At 36.5% G+C, this 22,612-nt stretch overlaps 3 protein-coding genes and 1 long non-coding RNA gene across 4 annotated transcripts; 3 read left to right on the forward strand and 1 right to left on the reverse strand.

Annotated features, from left to right (window-relative positions):
* Window positions 1-677: 677 nt before the first annotated feature.
* On the reverse strand, window positions 678-6,584 carry LOC147548040 (uncharacterized). Its single transcript, XR_015238349.1, has 8 exons — window positions 5,737-6,584; window positions 4,693-5,653; window positions 4,437-4,564; window positions 4,192-4,353; window positions 3,313-3,422; window positions 2,442-2,546; window positions 1,970-2,092; window positions 678-1,150 (listed from the first exon to the last, which is right to left on the reverse strand). It is a non-coding gene; the product is annotated as an uncharacterized LOC147548040 (long non-coding RNA).
* A 2,957-nt stretch (window positions 6,585-9,541) lies between these two features.
* On the forward strand, window positions 9,542-10,821 carry LOC147548041 (putative fasciclin-like arabinogalactan protein 20). The gene has a single exon (XM_086669677.1). It carries the CDS (start codon window positions 9,542-9,544, stop codon window positions 10,499-10,501), a length of 960 nt encoding a protein of 319 aa, XP_086525803.1. The 3' UTR covers window positions 10,502-10,821.
* Window positions 10,822-15,623: 4,802 nt separating this feature from the next.
* Window positions 15,624-16,970, forward strand: LOC147548042 (putative fasciclin-like arabinogalactan protein 20). The gene has a single exon (XM_086669676.1). It carries the CDS (start codon window positions 15,624-15,626, stop codon window positions 16,614-16,616), a length of 993 nt encoding a protein of 330 aa, XP_086525802.1. The 3' UTR covers window positions 16,617-16,970.
* Window positions 16,971-17,426: 456 nt separating this feature from the next.
* LOC147548043 (uncharacterized) lies at window positions 17,427-21,327 on the forward strand. Its single transcript, XM_086669675.1, has 6 exons — window positions 17,427-17,873; window positions 18,290-18,432; window positions 19,357-19,500; window positions 19,765-19,950; window positions 20,281-20,405; window positions 20,888-21,327. The coding sequence occupies exons 1-6, from the start codon at window positions 17,654-17,656 to the stop codon at window positions 21,111-21,113; spliced, it is 1,044 nt and encodes a 347-aa protein (XP_086525801.1). The 5' UTR covers window positions 17,427-17,653; the 3' UTR covers window positions 21,114-21,327.
* Window positions 21,328-22,612: the final 1,285 nt, after the last annotated feature.

The raw sequence follows: 22,612 nt of genomic DNA on the forward strand, positions 1-22,612 counted from the left end.
TCTCCCTCATATCCATGCTTGTTCCTTCAATGTAGCCACAATCTCTCTCTCAAGCTCTGTTCCTTCAATGTAGCCACCATCTCTCTCTCAAGCTCCCTTCCCTTTCTCTGCCTAGGTAAAACTTCAAGATGCTATTAGGCTATAAGGGACTGCAAATTGAAGAATTTACTCGAGGGTTTCATTCTAAAGAGAGAAAAAAACCGCTCAAAGAAAAAGGTCAAGTAGACTTATTTCTTTTGAGAAATCGACTACGATCTACGTTAGTCGTTACAAGGCATTGATACATAATGAAGATGTGATGAGCACGATAACCGCCTAATTTAAACCATAATGAAAGAGGCCTAAACCCCGACATAATGAAAGAAGCCTAAAGCCCGACATAATGAAAGAAGCCTAAAGCCCGACATAATGAAAGAGGCCTAAAGTCCGACATAATGAAAGAGCCCTAAAGCCCGACATAATGAAAGAGGCCTAAAGCCCGACAAATTTATTATATTGTTTACTTAATATTTTACCTAAATTACATGAGATAAATCTTAATGACAAACTGTTTCTACCGGGACTCGATCCCACGACCTCATGGGCTTAAGAGGGGTGTCCTACCGCTGCACCAAAGGGTGGTGGACGGTCAAGTAGACTTCAAACATTTTGTTTTTAACTAAATTGACCCATTGTAATTAAATAAAAAACGAAGGACTTACTTCAAAATTTAAAAGTTTGAACCAATTGTTGACACCACCTCCGTTTGAATGAAAATTGGGCCGGAAAATTAGCCCGGGCAGGGAAAGATCCTTCTTAACCCATTCACACTAAAACTTTTCAGAGACTTGCCATCATTGCCGAGAACATCAATTTACATAATCAGGAATCATGTTATTGTAGAGTGAGGATAAAACTTCACTGTTAGCATCATGAGCAAATGCATCAGCAATGACTACATCAGTTGGTAACAAGAGAGACACTCCTTCGGTCTTGGCCTTCTCAAGAAGTGAAGTCGCAAAATCAAGCTTGTCTTCATCGTTCATTCCCCTCCCAACACGGACCTTCTACAAAGACTACAACCCCAATATTGTATGACAATGGATCCTCCAACAATGGCAGCAAATGGCTTCTTTGGATTGAAAACAGCACCAAAAAGACAATCAAGTTCCTAAACAGACATAAACCAAGAAAAGTTTTTTGAGTTTAAACGGCAACCCTATACAACATGAGCCTTTTGGCCAGTACCAAATGCATCATTCACATAAAGATTCTGAAACTGGATGAAATGAATGTCAATTTGTGTCTACTGTTAATTAGGTGTTTCTCCCTGTCATAAATTTTTTGTTCAGCATCATAGCACCTAAATGGCTAAATCGAGTTTTAAGAAAACAATACGGACAAAATTTAATCTTCTAATCATCATAATAGAACATCCAATAAATACAAAAAAAGAAAAAATAGTCTTCCACAACATTTTAAGGAACCATTATTTATTCAACTAAGTTGGTGAATAGTCATAATTTCTTACATAGCGTCAACCAACTACTCTTTTCTTATATACATCCAATTCTAAAATCCTCTTCTAGCTTATTGCTCAAAGACCAAGACACTGATCAATAACAGCAACATAGTGCGAATACTACATAATCGTCTTTAGAGAATGTGGAATTTGGTGTACCAAGCAAGAAATGATTATTACGTCTTCATTATTGTTATATCCTAAACAGCTTTCAGATCACTAGCTATACAAAGTCATATTACACTTGGGTATTTTCTCAGGAGTAAAAAGAACAAGCAGAATGACTAGGTATCTATATGCAATAACAGTATGACAAATAAGTGTATAGGTTGGTATTCGGAAAGGATTAAATTAATATTTGAACTCTGGCAGCAAAAGAGATTGTAATTACAACTTATACAAGATATCCTACAACATGCAAAATGCAGTAAGATTATAAGTATGTGATTCTACTTGTAGAGTTCTTACTCATCAAGAAGTTGAAAATTCTTGCACTGTTTGCAGTCCCAGGGATTCTCAAATACCATTATATGGCGGCAATGATGGCATCCATGGTGCAAGTGTACCATGGCGAAATCTTTCTTCATTAGACTGAGACCAAGTTGTAAAGAGAAAATGTTAGAATTTTTAAATACAATATTACATACAAATATCGTAGATGAAATTTGAAAAAGAATCAGAAAGAGAAATAAACATTACTTGGTGCATTGATGGATGACGCATTTGCGGAGAGATCGGTGTGACCAACAACTTTTAGAGCTCTTATAGTTGCAGTCTTTTCTGTTCCTTCTTGTGTTGTTTCCTACCAACTTTCTCTTACTCATAGCCCAATAAACCACAATTTATAGTTTCACCAAACACAGAAAAAATGAAAATAATAATAATATGAAAGAGGTCAAGAAAAGAGAAATGTTCAACAGATTCTTATATAGTTTTTAACTGATATACTTATCTACCTCCGTTTCGTAAACCATGATCCAGCTAATGCATTTTCTTATTCCCTGTAGCCCTAAACCGCCAATAGCTAATACCATGCCGCACCAATCTTGCATAAAGTCGCTAAATTCAATTACCTTAAGTAACAACAAATACAACATTAACAACCATAGAAAAGACAACTCGAAAATCAAGTTCGAAACTCTTCAAAGAAATTGTTTTTAAAACCCCACCCCGTAGAAAATCATTTCTAAAAGAATGGTTATACCAGTGTTGACGTATTGTAGGTAATACTATTGTTTCATAGCCAGTAATATGATTACATATTTGTCAAAAAAATGAGTAAAACCAAAAAAAGTTTGATAAAAGAAAATAAATAGAAGATTTAGTGATATCTAATTAAATCAAATAAGAGAAAGACTACAAGAACATCAAACCCTAGTGATATAATGTGAAACATTGCATCCTTCAGGATCACTGTAAAAATCAAAACGTGAAGTTGAGTAAAAGCAGCGACAAACTCTGGAAGTAGGAGAACAAAGAAAGGTTGGGGAAAAGAAAAAGTGATCCAAGAGAACTTGGTAGAAGGAACTTGCTGTCCATGAAGCACGATACAGAGAATAGGAGTTCAAAACTAGATACTCTAAATTGCACTTATAGTGAGCTTTCACTGGAAAAACAAAGTCAACTTTTCTAACATTGAATTAAGCTGTGAACTTTTTCGGAAAAAACCAAAGTAAGCCGAAATTAGATTTAAAAATGAACTATCAACGTGAATACAAACTAACAGTAAGTGAGTAAAATGAGAACCATTCAACCACAATACACAAGAAAAGAGTCACGTAATTGTAAATAAACTGGGAAAGTGTGGGTACATGACTCCAGGTACAGGTTTCCAACGATCATGAGCTTTGTGGTTGGTAATAGAATGGAGATTAAGTGAAATAAGATAAGTTGAAGAGGTGAGATCAACTGGAGGTTTTACCTTATATATAACAATATAACATTGCTGCAATTTGAAAGAAAAAGGGTGCATTCGACTTCACACAACTGTATGGCTTAACACAACATACAATATTGCTGAAATTTGAGAGCAGTGGAATCATTTTCCCACTAAACTTCAATAAAAAAAAAATGGTAACCGAGAAACAAATCCACCTAAGAGATGATAAACCTAACAACTATACAAAGAAACTACAAGTAATAGACGAAAGTGTCGCGAACATTCTTCATCCAGACTTCTTTGTGTTGCTCTCATCAGAAGACCATATCACATTCTCCATTGGACTTTTATGCATCAACTCGAAGTTTTCATCACATTTGTGAACCATTACAGCCACAATTAATTGAACTTAATACCTTAGTTTTTAAGCCAAAATCATATGATTCTCTTGCCACAAATTTGCAAAAAGAAAAATGTCTGTCTTAAAGTTTCTTAACTTATATGCCTTAACTGATTTCCCCTAAAGCTGAAACCGAGTAACCATCACTCTTTCATCTTGCCTCTCAAATGAAAAGATGAAACACGGTTATAGAATAGTAATACTAGAAGAAGAACACTAAACAAAGAAAACCCTAAGTTTTTTCCTACCTTGGCAGAGATACAAAGAATTGCTTCCCCTTTCCAGGTTTGTTAGTTACTATACAACTATATAAATGGAGCACAAATAAGAACCATGAATAAGAAAACTTAGACTATATCTAAAGCTCACTAAGGATCGATGATTAGAGAATAACCAGTAGACTGTTCTTACTGCTTTATTCAGTAGCTTGGATCACATCATCCGGCATGACTAGTATCGGTATATGCCTGTCTGGCACATTCTCGAATATCTCCATAGACCATAGATGCTTACTTTAATCTTCTTCTCATTAATCCCATTTCGAATTTTCCAATTTGTTATGTCGCCTCAAATCTGCAAAAGAAATTTGAAAAGATTACTATAGATGAATAAGATGCTACCAATGAAGATCTTATTGAGATTAGCAAGCACGAAACCTGTGGGTGGTTTGAGCATCTCAACAGCACTTTTTCCACTCTCAGTATGAATCACTTCTGCTCGAAATCTCCTTAGGTTACATAACGCCACCCTTCGGGCAACATTATTGTCGTCAACAACCCAGATTCTCTTTTGACATAGTAAAGTTTGATGGGTTTTCTTTAGCCCTGTCGTACTAGATTTCTGAACCGAGAGCTTGCTTGAAGCACGTAAAAATTGTGTTTAAGCTAAGTGGCTTAAGAATTACCTCAATACCTCATCTACACAACAATGTGATTTCAACTCATGTAACTTCTCAGAGTTTGAGTTGGCCAAAAGGATTATCTTAGGTCGAGTAGTTTTTGTGTTCATTTCGAAAGAGATCTTTGAGCGAACTGCAAGAAACAAGAGATGTCCCCTTGCTGAAAGTGTCTTCTTCAACTAGTGCCATATTGAAACATGTTTTCTCCGTAATAGGAGTCTGCCAACTAAGGAGAAAAGCATATTATAAGGTATTCAATTTAAAAGCATCTAAATAGAAATGTGTTGAGTTGTTCCCTTGTTTCAGTAGCTCTTTGAAATGTTGGATTGATCATCATGGGTAGATGATAACGCCCAAATGTTGATCAGAACAGCCTCCTGCCCATGCCCTTGCTCCTGCCCTCACAGCCAAACAGGCTCAATTGTATGGGGCAGGGGTACGAGGTTCTTATAACACTTATCTCCCTCAAGTGAAATTAGAAGCAGAATCCAAATCCCAATTCTCATCAGTAAACAACTCGGAAGGGAGGATCAAATAAAACATCAACCAACATCGACGGTAGAAAATTCTTTGATGTTGACGTTACTCAGAGAGATCTGTCCATTAGAACCGATGTAGTAACAATCGAAGTCTGGTCTGGTGACTCTGGTCATATAGTTGGAATCTTGGAACCGTACAGAAGTGAATTTAGGTTTTCTAAAGTGCATTTCAGTGGTGACAAGTGGTACTTCAGAAGATGGAGAGTCGGCTTATATGGTTTTAGAAACGCATCATTAGATGGAACAAAAATCGTTGCTGCTGGTGATGGAAAAATTAGGGACCAGTAGACTGTTCTTACTGCTTTATCAGTAGCTTGGATCACATCATCCGGCATGGCCAGTATCGGCATATGCCTGTTTGTCACCTTCTGGAACATCTCCACAGAAGCTTCCCCAAGTTCAGTATTCTTCTCAATTTTGTTCTGACGCTTCAAATCTGCAAAAGAATTTGAAAAGATTAGTATAGATGAATGAGAAGCTAAGAATGAAGATCTTATTGAGCTTAGCAAACTGATTTACCAATCCATTTCAGGCATTTGGAGATCCATAAAGCAAGCACGAAACCCATGCGGTGGTGGTTTGAGCATCTCAACAGCAGTTTTTCCACTCTCAATACGAACTTGAAATTTCCGTAGGCCACCTACCGCCACCCGGTGGATAACAATATTGTCATCCACAACCAAGATTAGCTTTCCACATCAAACCTTCAAACTTTACTATGTGAAAGCGAATGTTGGTAGTCGACGACAACATAGTTACTCGAATGGCTGCCGAAATTTCGAGCAATGTGGTTCGCATTGAGAAATACCACAACATTGTAATTTCAAATCATGTAAGTTGTGAGAGCAAAAGGATTATCTTAGGACAAGTAGTTTTTGTTACTCATTTCCACAAAGATCTTTGCACAAACAGCAAGAGGCGTCCCCTTGCTAAAAGGGTCTTCTTCAACTAGTGCCATATTGAAACATGTTTTCTCACTAATATGAATCAGTCAATTAAGCACAAAATCATATTATAAGGTATTCAATTTAAAAGCATCTAAATAGAAATGAGTTGGATTGATCAACTTCCCTTGTTTAAGTTGCTCTTTGAAATGTAGGATTGATAATCATGGGTAGATGGTACTAAAGAAGATGGAGAGTCGGCTGACCTGATTTTAGGAACGCATCATCAGATGGAGCAAAAATTGTTGCTGCTGGTGATGGAAAAATTAGGGTTTTCGATGTGGATTGAAGAGTGTCAGACATGGAAAGAAAGCCATAATCGAAGAGGATAACAGGAGAAGAAATTGGAAGAGAGAGAAGTTTGAGAGACGGGCGCCATTACTGAACCCTTTCTAAGCATTTGATTTCTTCGCGGGTAAACTCAAATATCTCGATCTTCTCTTTGAGGCAATAAAGAAAACTTTCCTGATAATAAGGACCAAAAATTAACCTCATTGAACTTTGCCCCCCTAATCTTTTATCTCCTTCACTTCCCTTCTTTTTGTCACATCCTCTATCTTATCTCTCATTAATGCTATTAACTCACAAATTAGACCCTAGTCAGCATTCAAAAAAAATTTGTTTAAGGAATGTTACCTTTTTATTCTGCGTCACTTTGATAATACCGATAACAACAGTTTCATAAACCCTCGTTTCTTCTCCGTTAAAAAATTCTTATAAACAAATTGCAAAAACAGGTTTTGTACCAACTAATTTTAACCTACAGAAGAATTTGACACTAAGTACTGTTAACTTCTCAATCTGCTCGCAGAGGATTAAAGCCAATAAAACAAAATATTACTATAAAGATTAAAGTGAAGATTGAAAGTGCAGAAGACAGTTTAGAATCTCATTCTAATGGAGCTTCGAAAAAAGATCAAAAGTGAAGAAGAAGTGCATAAGAAGATCGAAACTTGTTTCTTCTAGATCTGGTTTTACAACTTTTAAAAGAGCTTTGAAGTTTTATTTTGTATGCTATTACGTATTTTTCTGCAAATTTTCACCTTTTGACTTCTTTTTTATGAGATTTAGGGTTTTAGAGAGAGAAAGAGATAGATAGAGAGAAGAGAAGAGAGAGAAGGAGAGATAAAACGAGCATGAGAGATAGAGAGAAGGAACGAAGAAGATGGGAGAGAAGGGATGAAGACCACTAGACCAGGGATCGAAGTTGTATCATATGAGTTTTTGGGCTAAAAACTAAACATGCCCCCCTAAGTCTTTATTCTCTACAGAATTTTCTTTATGTCCCAAAGCAGTCACCTTTTTTGTTCTTTGTGGCTTTAAATAAGAAATGAAAATGGGGACTTTAACCGAGAGAATAAGGGGTAGTGGGCCTATTTGAGATTACGCGATTAGAGAGGGTTTGGATTAAGATATCAGAAGTGGGGGAAGAAGTCTCAAGTTTTTGCTCGTAAAAGCACCTGCTCGAAATGCTCTCCGCGGGTTCGCGGTCCTAATCCCATCTCTCTATTTTTTCTCTGATAATACCCATCTCTATAAAATTAATCATCCTTAGAATGTCACAAATTGGGTCAAAACTATCTCATTCATAAATTCCCTTGCTAGGGTTTTCAAATTCCTTCAATTCTGTGTAACTAGAACAATATTTGAAGTCAAAATCTTTCAGAAATTTCTGTTGATAAAGATTTGAAATTCCATAATGGGTCCATTAAATCCTCCATAATAGTCATCATCATCACCAAGTTCTTGATTTGTTGAGTCGCTTGCCATCGATATAGATTCTTTAATTAAAGGAACTATTTTGAAATTTCTATTTTGGTGATTGATGGATACTGACATAAATTAATTAGTGCCAAATAATTTGAGATTTTGAAAAAGGGGAAGGAGACGGGAAAGATGAATCGAGCTCTTTATTGTCAAATCAAAAGGTGGGATTTTAAAGAATAAGTCTAACAAGTGTTTGAGAAAAGTCTGGTGGAATGGGGTGAGAATGGGGATTACTTTGTTGAGGTTTTATAATTCCAACCTAGGTATTTTTCTTATCTTCGTTTGATCCCATATTGAAAAGAAAAATTCAATCTGTCTGCATTCAGAGATGATTAATTTTAGAGAGGGATGGGGATTGTCGGAATGGGGGCACCTTCTAATAGCTTCGCCCGCTAATAGCATTTTGAAAAGGAACTTTTAGCAGTGTTCTTTTGAGTATTTGTCATTTTTTCTTTCTCTCTTTATCTCTTTCGCCATCATTCCCACGAAGGGAAAGATTCTCTTTGGCACGGGAGGTTGAGAGATAAATGGTAGTGTTACTGGTACGTGGAGGCCCAAGGACTCCCACTCGATCCCGACAACCTACATCTCTCTACGTTAAAGATAGAGGCACCTCTAATCAAACTTGGTCATAATGAATGATAGTTTACTTGGTCAATTCATTATGACCAAGTTTGATTAGAGGTGCCTCTATATTTAAGGGTTACGTTCACCCACCCAGCAAAAAGTCATCCGCCGACAAACATCGACTAACGGCCTTAATTAAAAGAGATATATATTTCTTCTTCATCTTCTTCCTTCTTCTCCTCCTTTTCTGTTTCTCCCTCTTCACCTTATTCTCCTCCTCCTCCTTCCTTGTTACTTTTCTTTTTCTTTTTCCCTCTTATCAGCAAAGGTGAGGACCCCCTTCGCCAGAGGTCTGGTAAACTACACCTTCGTCTAGATCTGGGGGAGACGAAGGTTTGATAATTCAGACCTTCACTGAAGGGATCTTCCCCATTTGTCGGCAATTGAGAAAAAAGATAGGGAAAAAGAAGAAGGAAGAAGAGACATAAAAGAAAATTCAGTCAAGATCGCCACCCAACGTCGACGACGACCTAAAGGTAATTGGTGTCATTAGGTCAAACGTTGGTTGAGTCATTGCCTCATAAACACACATTGCCTTTAACGAAAATTTTGATACTTTTCTTTTTCCTCGAAGCACATTCCAAAGGGTGGAATTGGTGATAAAATCTATAAGGTCTCTAATAATTTTCTTTCAATTAAACCAAAATTTTCATTCATTTGTATGAATTCAATCTAATACACTACCTCGTTTAGAGGCTTTTGACTCCTTCTGAGTACACTATAAGATTTGTATAGTAAATTACAACATAAAGACTTGTAAAAATAAAGTACAACCATTGAGTTAAAAGAGCCTAACATTACAACAACAATATAAGACCCAATTACAACTTGATATTTCAATCTCGTCCTCTCTTATGATACGAAACACCTAACCTTCCCTCTTCTTCCCGCCCAAATCAAACGCTAAATTCCCTCTCTTACTTTCTGGCTCTACTATTTCTCTCTCTATACCTGTAACTTCTCAGTCTCAGAGAAGCTTCACAGTAATGGCGCCCTTCTTTCTAACATGTCTCATACTTCTCTCACTCTTCCCACATTCGTCTCCTATTCTTCCACCTGAAACTTTAACTTCTGCCATTGATATCCTCTCGGATTCTGGATACCTGTCTATGTCTCTCACTCTTCAACTCGTCTCTCAAACCCTAATTTTCCCATCTCCTTCAGCAACAATTTTTGCTCCATCTGATTCTGCGTTTATAGATTCAGGACAACCCAGTCTTGATCTTCTTCAATATCACCTTTCACCATTAAAGTATTCTTTAGAAAACCTCAAATCTCTTCCATTTGGTACCAAGATTCCAACTTTATCATTCAATCAGTCATTAATCATCACTAGTTCTGATTGTGATGATCAAATCTCTATAAATAACGTCAAGATAAACGAATCTGCCATTCTTGATTTCGGGTCTTTGTCTATCTTTCCTATCGATGAGTTCTTTAACCCTAATTTCCAAGAATCTAATCCTAACCCTAGGGGCGACCTGGTATGTAAAAATCTGATCTTTAACGATACTTTGGATTCTGAAATAACAAAAGCTTCATCTGCTTTAATTTCTCGAGGTTATTCAGTCATGGCATCCTTTCTTGATCTTCAATTGAAAGGAATCAGAGGGAATACACAAATGACGATTCTTGCTCCTATTGATGAAGTGATGGAACAATTTACTAAGAATTTCAGTTTATCTTCGGTTTTTCATCGGCATTTTCTTCCTTGCCGGCTTTCCTTAACAGATTTGTATAATTTAGATGAAGGAGATAGACTTGAAACATTTTCGGAGGGTTTTAATATCGAAATCAGAAGAGCTGGTGATATCTTGACATTGAATGGTGTTCAAGTTAACTCCCCAGATATCTATTATAGTGATTCGATCGCCGTTCATGGCCTTCAACAGATAATTACACCTACCGTAGAAGATTCTTTCGCCTTGATCACTTCGCCACAATGAGAAGGATAAACGATTTCGACGAGCACAAATCATAAGCTGAAGAGAGTTCAAAGTCGGAAGCCTTGACGAGTTATTCATCTTGGAGACTCCATGAAGATTACCCAAGTTCAATTTCTTCATTGAACTTAATGAAAAAGTAAATGTATACAATATTGTTTTCGAATTAGAAATGGGGATTCAAATTCCTAACAACTCGTACTTGAATACAAGACTAAACTGTGAAATTAGTACATTGTTTTAGTTCAGTTTCTAGGTTATAGATTTACAGCACCCTTGTTGTTATCTTCTATAAATAACAATTGATTCAAAGTTTAGCTTCATCTTCAAACAAGATCACATCCTAATCAACTTCATTTGATTTCAGCATGAGTTTCTTTCTTCATATGCAGTACTAAGTTCAGTTCTTTAAACTATAAGACGTCTTTACTGAAATTCTCTAGTTATATGGAACTTTTTTTTTTTCGAACGTAGGACTTGTAGTGTGGCTCCTGCCTAGGACAAGTATAGGGAAACTTGGTTTGTCTGGGATCTTTGTTGAATGTAGACACCCATCAGCCGATTCCTTTGTCCGAGGTCAAGTGGCACCTATATAACTTCCCAGCCATAAAACCTAAAAACCTTTCAGCCATAGTAGGAATCCACTAAAAGTGCCACAACACTAGGCCTTCAACCTCGACAACGGAAACCCCGCTATGGGCTAGTTTGATTCCGACTACCTATCTACCTTTACAAGCAGAAGGTTTAATGAGAAGTGCATGTGCTTTCTCCATAATTCGTCCCAGCAGGCTCTGTATTGAGTCACTCGTGGTTCCCAAGCGGATTACAGGATCATGAGAAAGACGTGATATGTTTTTTTACTGGCGTGACAAGGTTAGGTCAAAAAGGTTTTCACCACTCTTCTTCCACATTTGTTTGTCTTCTATTATCTCTGTAAGTTGCAGCAGTCCGTCATCGAAAGATTTAACGTTCAAACAAAAGTAAACAAAAATCCCAATGTTGAGGAACTTGTGAAGTGAAAACCTCATATCTTGATAATGTAAATGGAAGAGAAACTTAAAATGAACAGTCCATATTTTTTATGGTTTGGTTTAACCAAGCCAATTTTCTTACATTCTAAAATGATAATTTGAGTCATACCATATAAATTATACGAATATAATTTCGTATAATTTCGTCTAGGATGCAGACGAGACGGAAAGAAATTCTAGACAAAATCAATATATGGTGTTAGAGTTTAAAACATCAATCAACTGATAGAAAATCTTACAAATACATAGAACAAGAGGACATTATATTCGCCAGATATTAAGGTCTGGTAAACCGAACCTTCCTAGTCTGGTTTTACCAGACGAAAATCCGGCGAAGGGGCCAGAGAATGAGAAGAGAAAAAAAAGGTGTAATGCTTTAGGTATATTTCATGAGTAAGGTATTTACTGGAGCAGAGCTCAACCATCTGACAATGGAAAAATTGGCCGAAGGATTAGTCATGACGGTTAGGAAGCTACAAAAATCTTCAAGTCATGTCGTATGTGGGCTTTCTCCCTAGTTTGTCTCTGTTGGCCCCATATTGTGTCGTTGGAGCTTTATAGCAAATTATGCAACCAGGAAAGATAAAACCAATGGCGAAGGGAAGTGTTATGTTCTTTTCGTACATGACAAGATATTAATTGGAATAATTTTACATCATTTGGTGTAAGCGACTTCTACTCACACGATGAGGAATACTATCATTGGATTATCCAGTTTGTCATTTCAAGTTCCGGTCACCCTCTCCTTCTCTTTCCACCAGAGCCGTGCGGTGCCCAGTGCGGGCAGGGCGCCCGCACTGGGCCCCCCACTCACGTGGGCCCAATAATTTAATTTCTTTACTGTGGGTTTGAAAGTAAAAGGTTACAAAACATTTAGGTAAAGCAATAGGTTAAAGGAACGTGGGCCCCTTTTCAATCCACCGGTAAACCAATTAGTTTTTTCTCTCTCTACTATCCTATGGGTATAAGTATAAGGGGAATTTGGCCAAAACTCCCTAAAAAATTATGACTTTGGTTAAAAAGGATTCATCAAAGTTTTTTAGGCTTCACCTCCCTGATGGCAATTATGTAATTTTCAATTTCAGTAAAAGACCAATCTAACCCTAGTCTAAGAAAATACCTTGCAAACACCTTGCACTGCCTTGCAAACACTTTGCACTGCCTTGCAAAGTCTTGCAAACACCTTGCAGAGCCTTGCAAACACCTTGCATGGTTTTTGCAAACACCTTGGATAGCCTTGCAAACAAATTGCAGAGCCTTGCGAACACCTTGCAGAGCCTTGCAAAAACTTTGCAGAGCCTTGCGAACACCTTGCATGACTTTTCCAAATACCTTGCACAACCTTGCGAACACCTTGCAGAGCCTTGCAAAGCTTTGCAAATACCTTGCAGAGCCTTGCAAACACCTTGCAGAGTCTTGCAAACACCTTGCAATGCCATGCAAATGGTTTGCAAATTAGTTTTTGAATTGATTTAACATGAAATTTGTTACAAATTATATATTGTCTAATAGAATGTTGTATCGAAAAACTAGCTAAAACCCCTACAAATTCATAATAGTCATTTTATAAGCTCTAGCACCATCATTTTACATTTCTTCGAAAAACTTCCAAAGCTTTCATGAAATTCTCAATTTGAACATAAATACCAATCATGATTGTCCAAGAAAAAAATATTTCTCACAGGCATTTCATCTAACAACTTTATAGCTATTTCAACCAACCTAAGTCTTGTATAACCAAGCATTCCAAGCAACAACATCTCTTTCAAGCATTTTATCAAACACATTGCTTGCATCAACTATACTTTCACAACTTCCATATAAATCCAACAAATAAGTTTGAACACAAACATCAAAACTAACAAATTGTCATCCATCATTCATAACTCAATGAAAATAAAGCAATGAAGAAGTTGGATTATACCTAGAAACACTATCAAATTCTCCTTCCATTCAAAGTATATAAAACTTTCTCTCTCTAGAATTTAGAACCAAAAACTTAATCAAACCCCTTAAAAGCCTCTTTAAACAACAAGCAAATAGATTAAATCACCAAAACCTAAAAACATCAACCTATCTTATAGCCAAAATCGATTCAAACCCCAGAAATTCTAATCGGCGTCGACAATCCAACTCGGTTCGTTCATGAGAAAAACTCAAGTTCCTGATTTATTAATTAGATTATTACTAGGTATTTCTAATTGAATGAAGGGTATTTTTGACTCTTAAAAAGTTGGTGCTTTTAAAAATGTCCTTCAAGCCTATTTTTATAACTTACTTGGGGCCTAGCTAGTTACAAATATGGGTTGTCTTTTTAACAAAAAAATACAAGAACTGTAAGTATAACTCATTAGGGTAAAGAAATGTGGGCCCCTTATATTACACTTTCTCTCTCTAATTTCCTTTCTTACACTTTCTCTCTATCTATCTTTCCTTTCTAGTATTACATCATCACTTTTTCTTCTCTCCTATCCTATTAGTTTAAATCATCTCGTTTCCCAGAGACGAATTTCTTTATTAAATTGAGTAGTCTCCTCTTCAACAAAACAAAAATTGGAGTAGTCCCTTCTTCGAAAATAAATAAATTGAGTAGTCCCTTAGATTTTGAATTAGTTTCTCTTTTTTCTATTTTGGAGTTCGCAGTAATTAATGTTTTCTTTATAAATTGCTCAGCATTAAAAGTGAGTTCTCAGATAAAATTGATAGCGAACAGTTAATTGATGATTTCTCTTAAAACAAAAGTAAGGAGAAAAAAAATTTCAAGTAACTTTTTTTTTGTTTAGAGTGCCTTTTAAATACATTTTGAGTTAATAAATAAATAATTAATTACCTTTTTATGGTCAATTTTTTTTTTAACGTGTTTATTATTTTGTGCATAATTTTTTTTTATATTTTAATGTTTATTATTTTGTGCATAATCTTTTTATATTTTGATTATACGAAGGGCCCAAACTAAATTTTGGCACTGGGCCCTCAAATTCCTAGGCACGGCCCTGCTTTCCACTGTATCTATAGGTTGAAGTTGAAGCAGTCGCACATTAAAAGTTTTAACATTTCAAACAAAAATACACAAAAAAAAAAGTGCCCAATGTTGAGGAAAAAGAAATTTATAATCTAGGAGGCAATCCTAGACAATACCTAAACAAGTTCTAGACAAAACCAACATAAGGTTTTAGAGTATAAAATCAAAAAGCTTATCCAAAATCTTACAAAACAATAACTACAACAAGAGGATATTTTGTTGAAAGGAACGTGCCAGGCAGCATAATGTCTTCATGGTTACCACCAGATAGACGAATTGTAGTATTTTTCTAGTAAAATCTTTGCTTTACTTGTTGATTTTGAAAGTGAGTGACTAATGAACATAAACCCTTCTTTCTCTTCCACGCCTATCCCGAGTCAAAAGAGTTTATAGATAAAAACAATCTCTATCTAAACTAACGCCGCTAGCACATCTATATCGATGCTATCAGGTTGAGCGTTGCCAGACATTTGTCATTTGATCACACTACGACACGATTCATTTATAGCTGTGCTAAGATCTGTAGCGCATCTGACACACACTAACCATTGATGGGTTGTGTCAAGATTATTTGATCACGCTACGATTCGATTCATTTTACAAAAAGTATAGTCAACCCACCTCACGGGACTCCCACTTGAACCGCATGTGATAGAAACCCTTGTTTCTCTCTCCTCTCACATGTCCATTCACGTGGAGAGAGAAACTCTTGTTTCTCTCACATGCGGCTCAAGTAGAAGTCCCAGGAAGCTGGTTGTATAGCCTTGTTGTTCATTTTGTAGTCGTGCTAAATAGATCTGTAGCATATCTGACACATCACACACGACAAAGACACGGCCCGTCAGACACCACAGAGACACGCCCCATCACACACGGCAGTAAGGAATGTCAAATAACTAACTTCCAAACCAAAGAAAGCTAACTTCTTGTTATTTGATCCGAATCACACCAGATCCCTTCTTTTCCCGCTCAAATTCCCGCCCCATTCGTTTCTTATATAAACTCATAGACAACAGTAAATCGAGATTTTTCCACCAGATTATCAAGAAGCTTCGAAAACCCTAGTTCAGTAATGGCGCCTTTCTTTCTAACCTCTCTCATTCTTCTCTCTCTCTTCCCGATCTCTTCTCCTGTTCTTCCTTCTGAACTAGTAACTGCCGCCATTGATATCCTCTCCGATTCTGGTTTCGTTTCCATGTCTCTAACTCTTCAACTCATATCCAAAACCCTAATTTTTCCATCACCAGCAGCAACTATCTTTGCTCCATCTGATGCTGCGTTTTTAAAATCAGGTCAGCCGAGTTTAGATCTTCTTCAATATCACTTCTCACCACTGAAATACTCTTTAGAAAACCTAATATCACTTCCTTCCGGTTCCAAGATTCCAACATTATCACGAAATCAGTCGTTGATTGTCACTACATCTGATTCTAATGGACAGATCTCTTTGAATAACGTCAAGATCAATGAATCTGCTATCATTGATATTGGTTCTTTGAGTATTTTTGCGATTGATGAATTCTTTGATCCTTCTTTTCAAGTTGTTCATGGATGCAAGTTTCCATTCTCTGAAGATAAATTGGATTCTGATTTTGATTCCATTGCTAAAGCTTCTACTACGATGATTTCTCAAGGTTACTCTATAATGGCTTCATTTCTTGATCTTCAGTTGCCAGGTCTCAGAGAAACGATGAATCTAACGGTTTTTGCACCTATCGATGAAGCGATAGAGCCATACTCAAGGAATTTGAGTCAGTTTTCATCTGTATTTCACCGCCATGTTCTTCCTTGCAAGCTTACCTATACAGATCTGATTAATATAGATGAAGAAGTGACATTGAAAACATTTTCTCAGGGTTTTACTGTCAAAATCACAAAATCCGGTGATGTCTTATCTGTTAATGGTGTTCCTGTAAACCTAACATGTCTAGAAATGTTTTCCAGTGATTCTCTCGTTGTTCATGGCCTTCAACAAGTTATTTCTCTCCCAACAGAACAAAATCAGATTGGACAGTCTTTCTCCTTCGACGATAACTCAGAAGATACTGATTATGGTGAATTTTGATTAGGGCTGAAATAGAAGATCAACACCTGAATACTTCACACTACAATGATTCATTTCTAATTTCCTGTCTTCCTCTCGCAGACAAGATTTCCAAGTTCAAGAACTGGTTAGTACTGTATCACTACTGTAGATATATGAATGGTTCGATTTCATTCCGAGTTCCATCTAATTAGCATTTTCGATTAGAAACTGAGACAAGAGTTTTACTCTGTGAAGTTAGCATCTGTTTCAGTTAGTTTTATAATCATAAATGAGTCATTCAAAGTTTGTGCAAATTACAAGAAACTGAATTTGGAATGATCTTTTCATGTAATTTCAAGAATGCAATAGATAATAAAGATGTTTTAGTAGTAATCCTTGTTTTCAATTCATTTTAGTACTTTCAATTATCAAATTGGGCTTCTTTAAAATTGATGAATTAAAGATATTCGTATGCTAATTACCCACAAGATATGTGTGTGTTTGCCTGAAAGACAACAATTTATTTTGATATTAGTAGTTGTTAAGTTTCTTTACTGGAAACATGGGAGACATGTCTGTTCAGAACCACCGAAATAATTAAAAAACTAGGTTATGTTGAAGAAGCTGACAGATAATGAGATTATGATAATATTAATTTTGATTCTGTGAGATCCATTGATGGTGGAAGGTCAATTCCCAATTCACACTTGAAAAGGAAATTGAGTTAATGGAGTTCACTTTGACCGTTAGATTGAGAGAAAATGAATTGACCCAATTCTGGGGCAATAATCTAATGGATGTCCTTTCTACAGTTATGTCTTATTAGTGATTCTGTCTAATAATTTATTTAAGGATTGTCGGACAGATTTGTCAACAATTCCAGAGATATATCAATGAGAGAGAGAGAGAGAGAGAGAGAGAGAGAGAGAGAGAGAGAGAGAGAGAGAGAGAGAGAGAGAGAGAGATTTAAACGTGTGTATTGAAGATGAGAAACTGAAGATCCTATTGGGTTTTAGGAAGTAGAGAGAGAGAGAGAGAGAGAGAGAGAGAGAGAAAAGAGAGAGGAGACAGAAAAAATGGGGTGCTCGATTTCTGGTTTGAACAATCTGTATGATTCAGTTAATGGAGGAGGGGATATATGGATCAATGAGAACCGTTTCAGGATCGTGAGGAAGCTCGGAGAAGGTGGATCTGACTATGTTTATCTTGTGAAGGAGATCCTTACAGAATCTGCTTCTGCTGCAGCTGGTACTGGTGGCATAAGCAAGAAAATCAAGGACCCATCTCATGTTTCAGGTCAAAATACCAGATCCCTTCATTGAATTCACTCTTAACTTGTTGCACTTGATTTATTTTTTGTTCAAGTAACTTGGGTTTGCTTTTGTTTGATAAATTGCATCCTTCTTGATGGCATCTAATAAAAAAACTGTCTTTTTTGTTAGAAATTGAGTCTCATGTAAAATACTACATTATGGATCTGAAGTTGTTCAATATAATTCATTACGTGTTTGATTCACCAAAAAAGTACATAAACGTCGTTTGAATTGAATTCCAAACCACAGTAGTTAAGATTTCGAAAGAATTTTTGGAGTTCAAAATGTGGTTTAGTTTTGTTTTATGTTTTTAGTTAATGGGTGGAAGTGGAGATTTGGGTGTCCAATCGATAATTCACCTAGCTTATTAGTTATTTGTTTGTTTTTATGTTATTTCAGATGATGGGACCTATACAGTAAAGAAGGTTTTAATTGAAACCGAGGAGCAGTTGGAGGCTGTGAGAGAGGAGATCCGTGTTTCATCTATGTTTAGTCATCCCAATCTTCTGCCTCTTCTTGATCATGCTATAATTGCTGTTAAGGTAAAGAAAAAAAATCCATGTTGGGTTGAATTGTTTAAATCAATTTTTTGATCGGGCTTATTTGTAGCTTTGTATGATGCACCTAGAATTAGAAAAACGTTCTAACTTATGCAGTCTTTGTTGTTGGCTTAGTTACATATTTCATGAGAGTGTGGATGAACTGGATCTCAAATGTACTAGATGAGCATGTGGACCTCAAATGTACTAGATGAGCATGTGTGTACCCTAGTTCTTACTTTCTCAGAGTAATACTGACGGAGAGTATCCAACACAAACTCTAATTTGTGCATATATATAACGCATTCTGGAGTTGTCTTATGTTCACGGTCTTCGATAGCTGAAGTTCACCTTTGCTATCTATGGATATTGATGCTCAATACATTGAATTTTTGAAAGTTTAATACTGTTCCTTTAGTCAAGTTGACCTAGTCTCTGAATATAACCATGAAACTGATATGCAACCATAGGAATTTCAATTAACTACGTAAGTTAGACTTTCACCTCAAATTCAGCTAAACTCTCCAGAGAGGCATACAGTATACTTAAAAGGATTTAAATAAGTGGGATTAGAGAAGTACAATTTAACTTGTGAGATTCAGATGCCTCATGAAAAACTCAAGGACCATCTTATTGTATCACTCTGCCGCCTCGATCGTGCATATTCTCACCAACCATACCTTAGATTTTTCTTAGTGTAAAAGGACTTTCTGGCTTATCACCTGAAATCCTAAATTTCCCTTACTAAATCATTTGAACTTTATTCAATGGATTTGTTATTGATGGGGATCTTGTAAGTTGTAACTGAAGGTACTCTTTATGTTGTATGTGTTCGGTTCTATTCGCAAATTGATGTTCTTGTCTTGGTTATTGCTTAAAATTTTTCTCTTCCGGTATTCTGATTTTGTACATATGTTCTCTGTCTAGACCTCACATGAAGGATCTTCGAATCATGAAGCGTACTTGTTATTTCCAGCACATCTGGATGGAACGTTAGTGGACCATGAACGAGCTATGAAAGCAAAGAACGAATCATTTTCTACCATGGATGTTCTTCAGATCTTTCGGCAGGTAAATGCAAACCATTTATAAAAGTCAAACCACATCATCTACTTCAGACATAATGTGTTCTGTTGGCATTCGACGAGGATGAAACACAGCTCAGTGGGGAAAGTCCATGAGACCCTGCCAATTAGTTTCAAGTATCATGATTGTCTACCAAAACCAGATTTTCTTGCTTTTACCACCGTGTTTGAAGTCTGAAGTCTGAATCAGTTCAAGTTAAAATTTTCATTTTACTGAGACATTTTTATTTACAAAGGAAATGTGATATAGTTATGTGCAGGACTGAACAACATGCACAGTTTCGACCCTCCATATGCACACAATGACATCAAAGCAGCTAATATCCTTATCACAAACAAGAAGGGAAAGCCACCACTTGCAATATTGATGGACTTTGGAAGTGCTAGACTTGCAAGAAAGGAAATTCAGTCACATCCTGACGCACTGAAGTTACAGGTATTTCCTCATCTTCTTTGTCATTTTCTATGACTCCGCATTTTGTATCTTTGATTCGTTTATTATTGGGCCGAAGGCCCAATTTGCTGTTGGTCTTCGTTAAACGACAAGTTAGTACTTCTCTAGCCGTGGGTTCCTAGTATGAACATGTGTGAACTGTGCATACTATGTGCCAACTTGTGGAGGCTTACTCTGTGCAAACTTGTGGAAATCTTACATAGGGAGCTAAAGCCTTAAAAAATTGATAAATCTTTGTTTGCTCCTAAAATAAACCAGTATAAATATTTTATGTTATTTATAGATTGAGACACGTTGCTCGGTTGTTTGTAGGAATGGGTGAGAGAGCATTGTTCTGAACTTTACCGAGCCCCGGAATTATGGGATTGCACAAGCCGTACGTCGATTGATGAGAGAACAGATGTTTGGTCTCTTGGATGCACCTTGTACGCGATAATGTGAGAACCCCACCCTTTCCTTTTGTCTTTTAACCAATTATTAGAATACGGATTAGATTCCGTAAGGCCCAGAACAGTCCGAAGGTGTGAATAATTGTAAGGTTTGCCTGGTTATACCAACTGGAGCCTTACGTGATGTTTCTTTGTTCTTCTTCTTATTTTCTGAATTCTGACCTCCTGAATCCGACATGTCTTCAATCTGACATGTTTCAGAGGAGGGGGGGGGGGGGGGGGACAATAGTGAATTAATATTATTTTAGAGTTTAGACAATGATCTGATTCAGTTTTGTTTTGCGTCTGATTTAAATGGTCCAAGATCAGTCAGAGATGGGTCAGAATTCCGGAAACAAAAAAGAAAACATTCTGATATCTGGCTCGAGCCGTTGAATCCGAGAGAAAAACGTATCCTACTTTTGTATCTGAATGATCCTACATCATGATTCTGGTTTTGTGATTTCTCTTCTTGCTGGTCTTTATTACAGGTATGGTGTATCTCCTTTCGAGTATGTACTTGAAGAACCAGAAGGAAACTTACAGTCAGCCATTGAGAATGCAAAGATAAAGTGGCCAACTGAGCCGAAACCTTCCTATCCTGAATCACTCCATCAATTTATTAAGTGGATGCTTCAGCCCCAAGCCACTGTTCGCCCACATATAAGCGACATTGTTATTCACGTCGATAAGCTTATCAAAAAGTTCTCCACCTAAATCTCATCTTACATAGAATTTGAAAAACAGATGAAGATCAAAAAATATATTCAACAATATCCATCAAGAGTATAAGTTATAGTTTGGTCCATTTTACATCTGAAAATACGGGTTTGGTGTAAGTTTCATATTTGTTGATTAGACAATTTTGTACGTGTCGTATTACTTGCACACTATCTCTATTTTCAATTCTTTCTTCAAAATTATCCCCAAACTTCTTTGTGAGTAGATAGCTCTGTTATTGTTCGACAATGTTCTCATTAAATATTAAGTTATACAACAGACTTCAACTTTTGTCATTTCCTACTTGTTGCAATACAAAAGGGAGAAATAGAAGATAATATAGTGGCAAAAGTAGAGATCGTGAGAAATAGAAGAAATATTAAGTTATACAACAAACTTCGATTTTTGTCATTTCTTTTTTGTGATACAACGGATTGAGAATTGATCACTAGGAGGACATTCAGGAGAACCGATAAGTTCAATCAGAAACACAATAGTTCATTGTCAGATCAGAAGCATTGATCATTAAGAGGATATTCAAGAAAACCAATTTCCGACATCATCAATTTTGATAGATCTTGTCTCATCGATGCAATTTCAGACTAGTTCCGTCGAGGACCTACATATGTTAGTAAGTTTTTTTTTTTTTTGAATTAATATGTTAGTAAGTTATGCACAAGGAAAATTGGCGTTTAGATCTATACGCCAATTACAAAAGTTATGCCATCTCGCACCTGATGGACCGTAATAGAAATTTTATAGGCGCACTCTATACTTTGTGACCGTTGAGAGAGGGAGAGATAACGCGGTTTCTAACAGAGCATATATAGAGTCGTTCCCCGCTGCCTGAAACAACCTGAAACTACTGAACTCCGAAAAATAGAAACCAGTGAAGTAGTAGAGAGGTTTCTTGAGCAAGAAGAATAGAAAGAAGATTATAAACTAAACCCTAGTTCATTTTTACTTGGTTGATTTAGGGTTTCAGGTACTTTGATTTCTTTCTCATTCTTCCAATTCTCTTTTTGTTTACAATTAATTGCCTGTTAATCCCTTCTAGTGATATTCAAACTTTTGAACCCTAGTTCATTGTTACGTGGTTAGTTTAGGGTTTTAATCTTAGATTCATTGGTATTATAATCAAGTGACTCAAACCCATTCTTAAATTGGTGCAGTACAATTAATCAAACTATGGCTAGCGAAGCCATAAAACTCTCAAATCCACTACCACCACCACCACCACGTTCTCTCATATTTCCTGTATCTACAATGAATGCCTCTGAAAAGAGAGAACTGAGGAAGAAATTGGAAATTGAACTTGCTCATGTTCGATCCACTATGAAACGTCTCGAATGTGTTGAAAGCTCAAGAATGATAACAGACTCATCTACTACTACTACTACTACTGTTGTTCCACTACATTCTGTCAAGAATGATCAGAGTTGTCGTTCACTAGGGTTAGAAGAGAATCGAAGAAGAATCATAGTAGAAAACTCGGC

This window comes from Eschscholzia californica, unplaced genomic scaffold, assembly GCF_041429995.1.
Source record: "Eschscholzia californica isolate CP2 unplaced genomic scaffold, dmEscCali1.0.p SCAF_3, whole genome shotgun sequence".
Taxonomy (NCBI): domain Eukaryota; kingdom Viridiplantae; phylum Streptophyta; class Magnoliopsida; order Ranunculales; family Papaveraceae; genus Eschscholzia; species Eschscholzia californica.

Coding starts and splice junctions, on each gene's coding strand:
- LOC147548041 (XM_086669677.1), top strand. CDS start 9,542: ATGGCGCCCTTCTTTCTAACATGTCTCATACTTCTCTCACTCTTCCCA.
- LOC147548042 (XM_086669676.1), top strand. CDS start 15,624: ATGGCGCCTTTCTTTCTAACCTCTCTCATTCTTCTCTCTCTCTTCCCG.
- LOC147548043 (XM_086669675.1), top strand. CDS start 17,654: ATGGGGTGCTCGATTTCTGGTTTGAACAATCTGTATGATTCAGTTAAT. Junction 18,433..19,356: donor ATGCTATAATTGCTGTTAAG/GTAAAGAAAAAA, acceptor TTCTCTGTCTAG/ACCTCACATGAAGGATCTTC. Junction 19,501..19,764: donor TTCTTCAGATCTTTCGGCAG/GTAAATGCAAAC, acceptor AATGTGATATAG/TTATGTGCAGGACTGAACAA.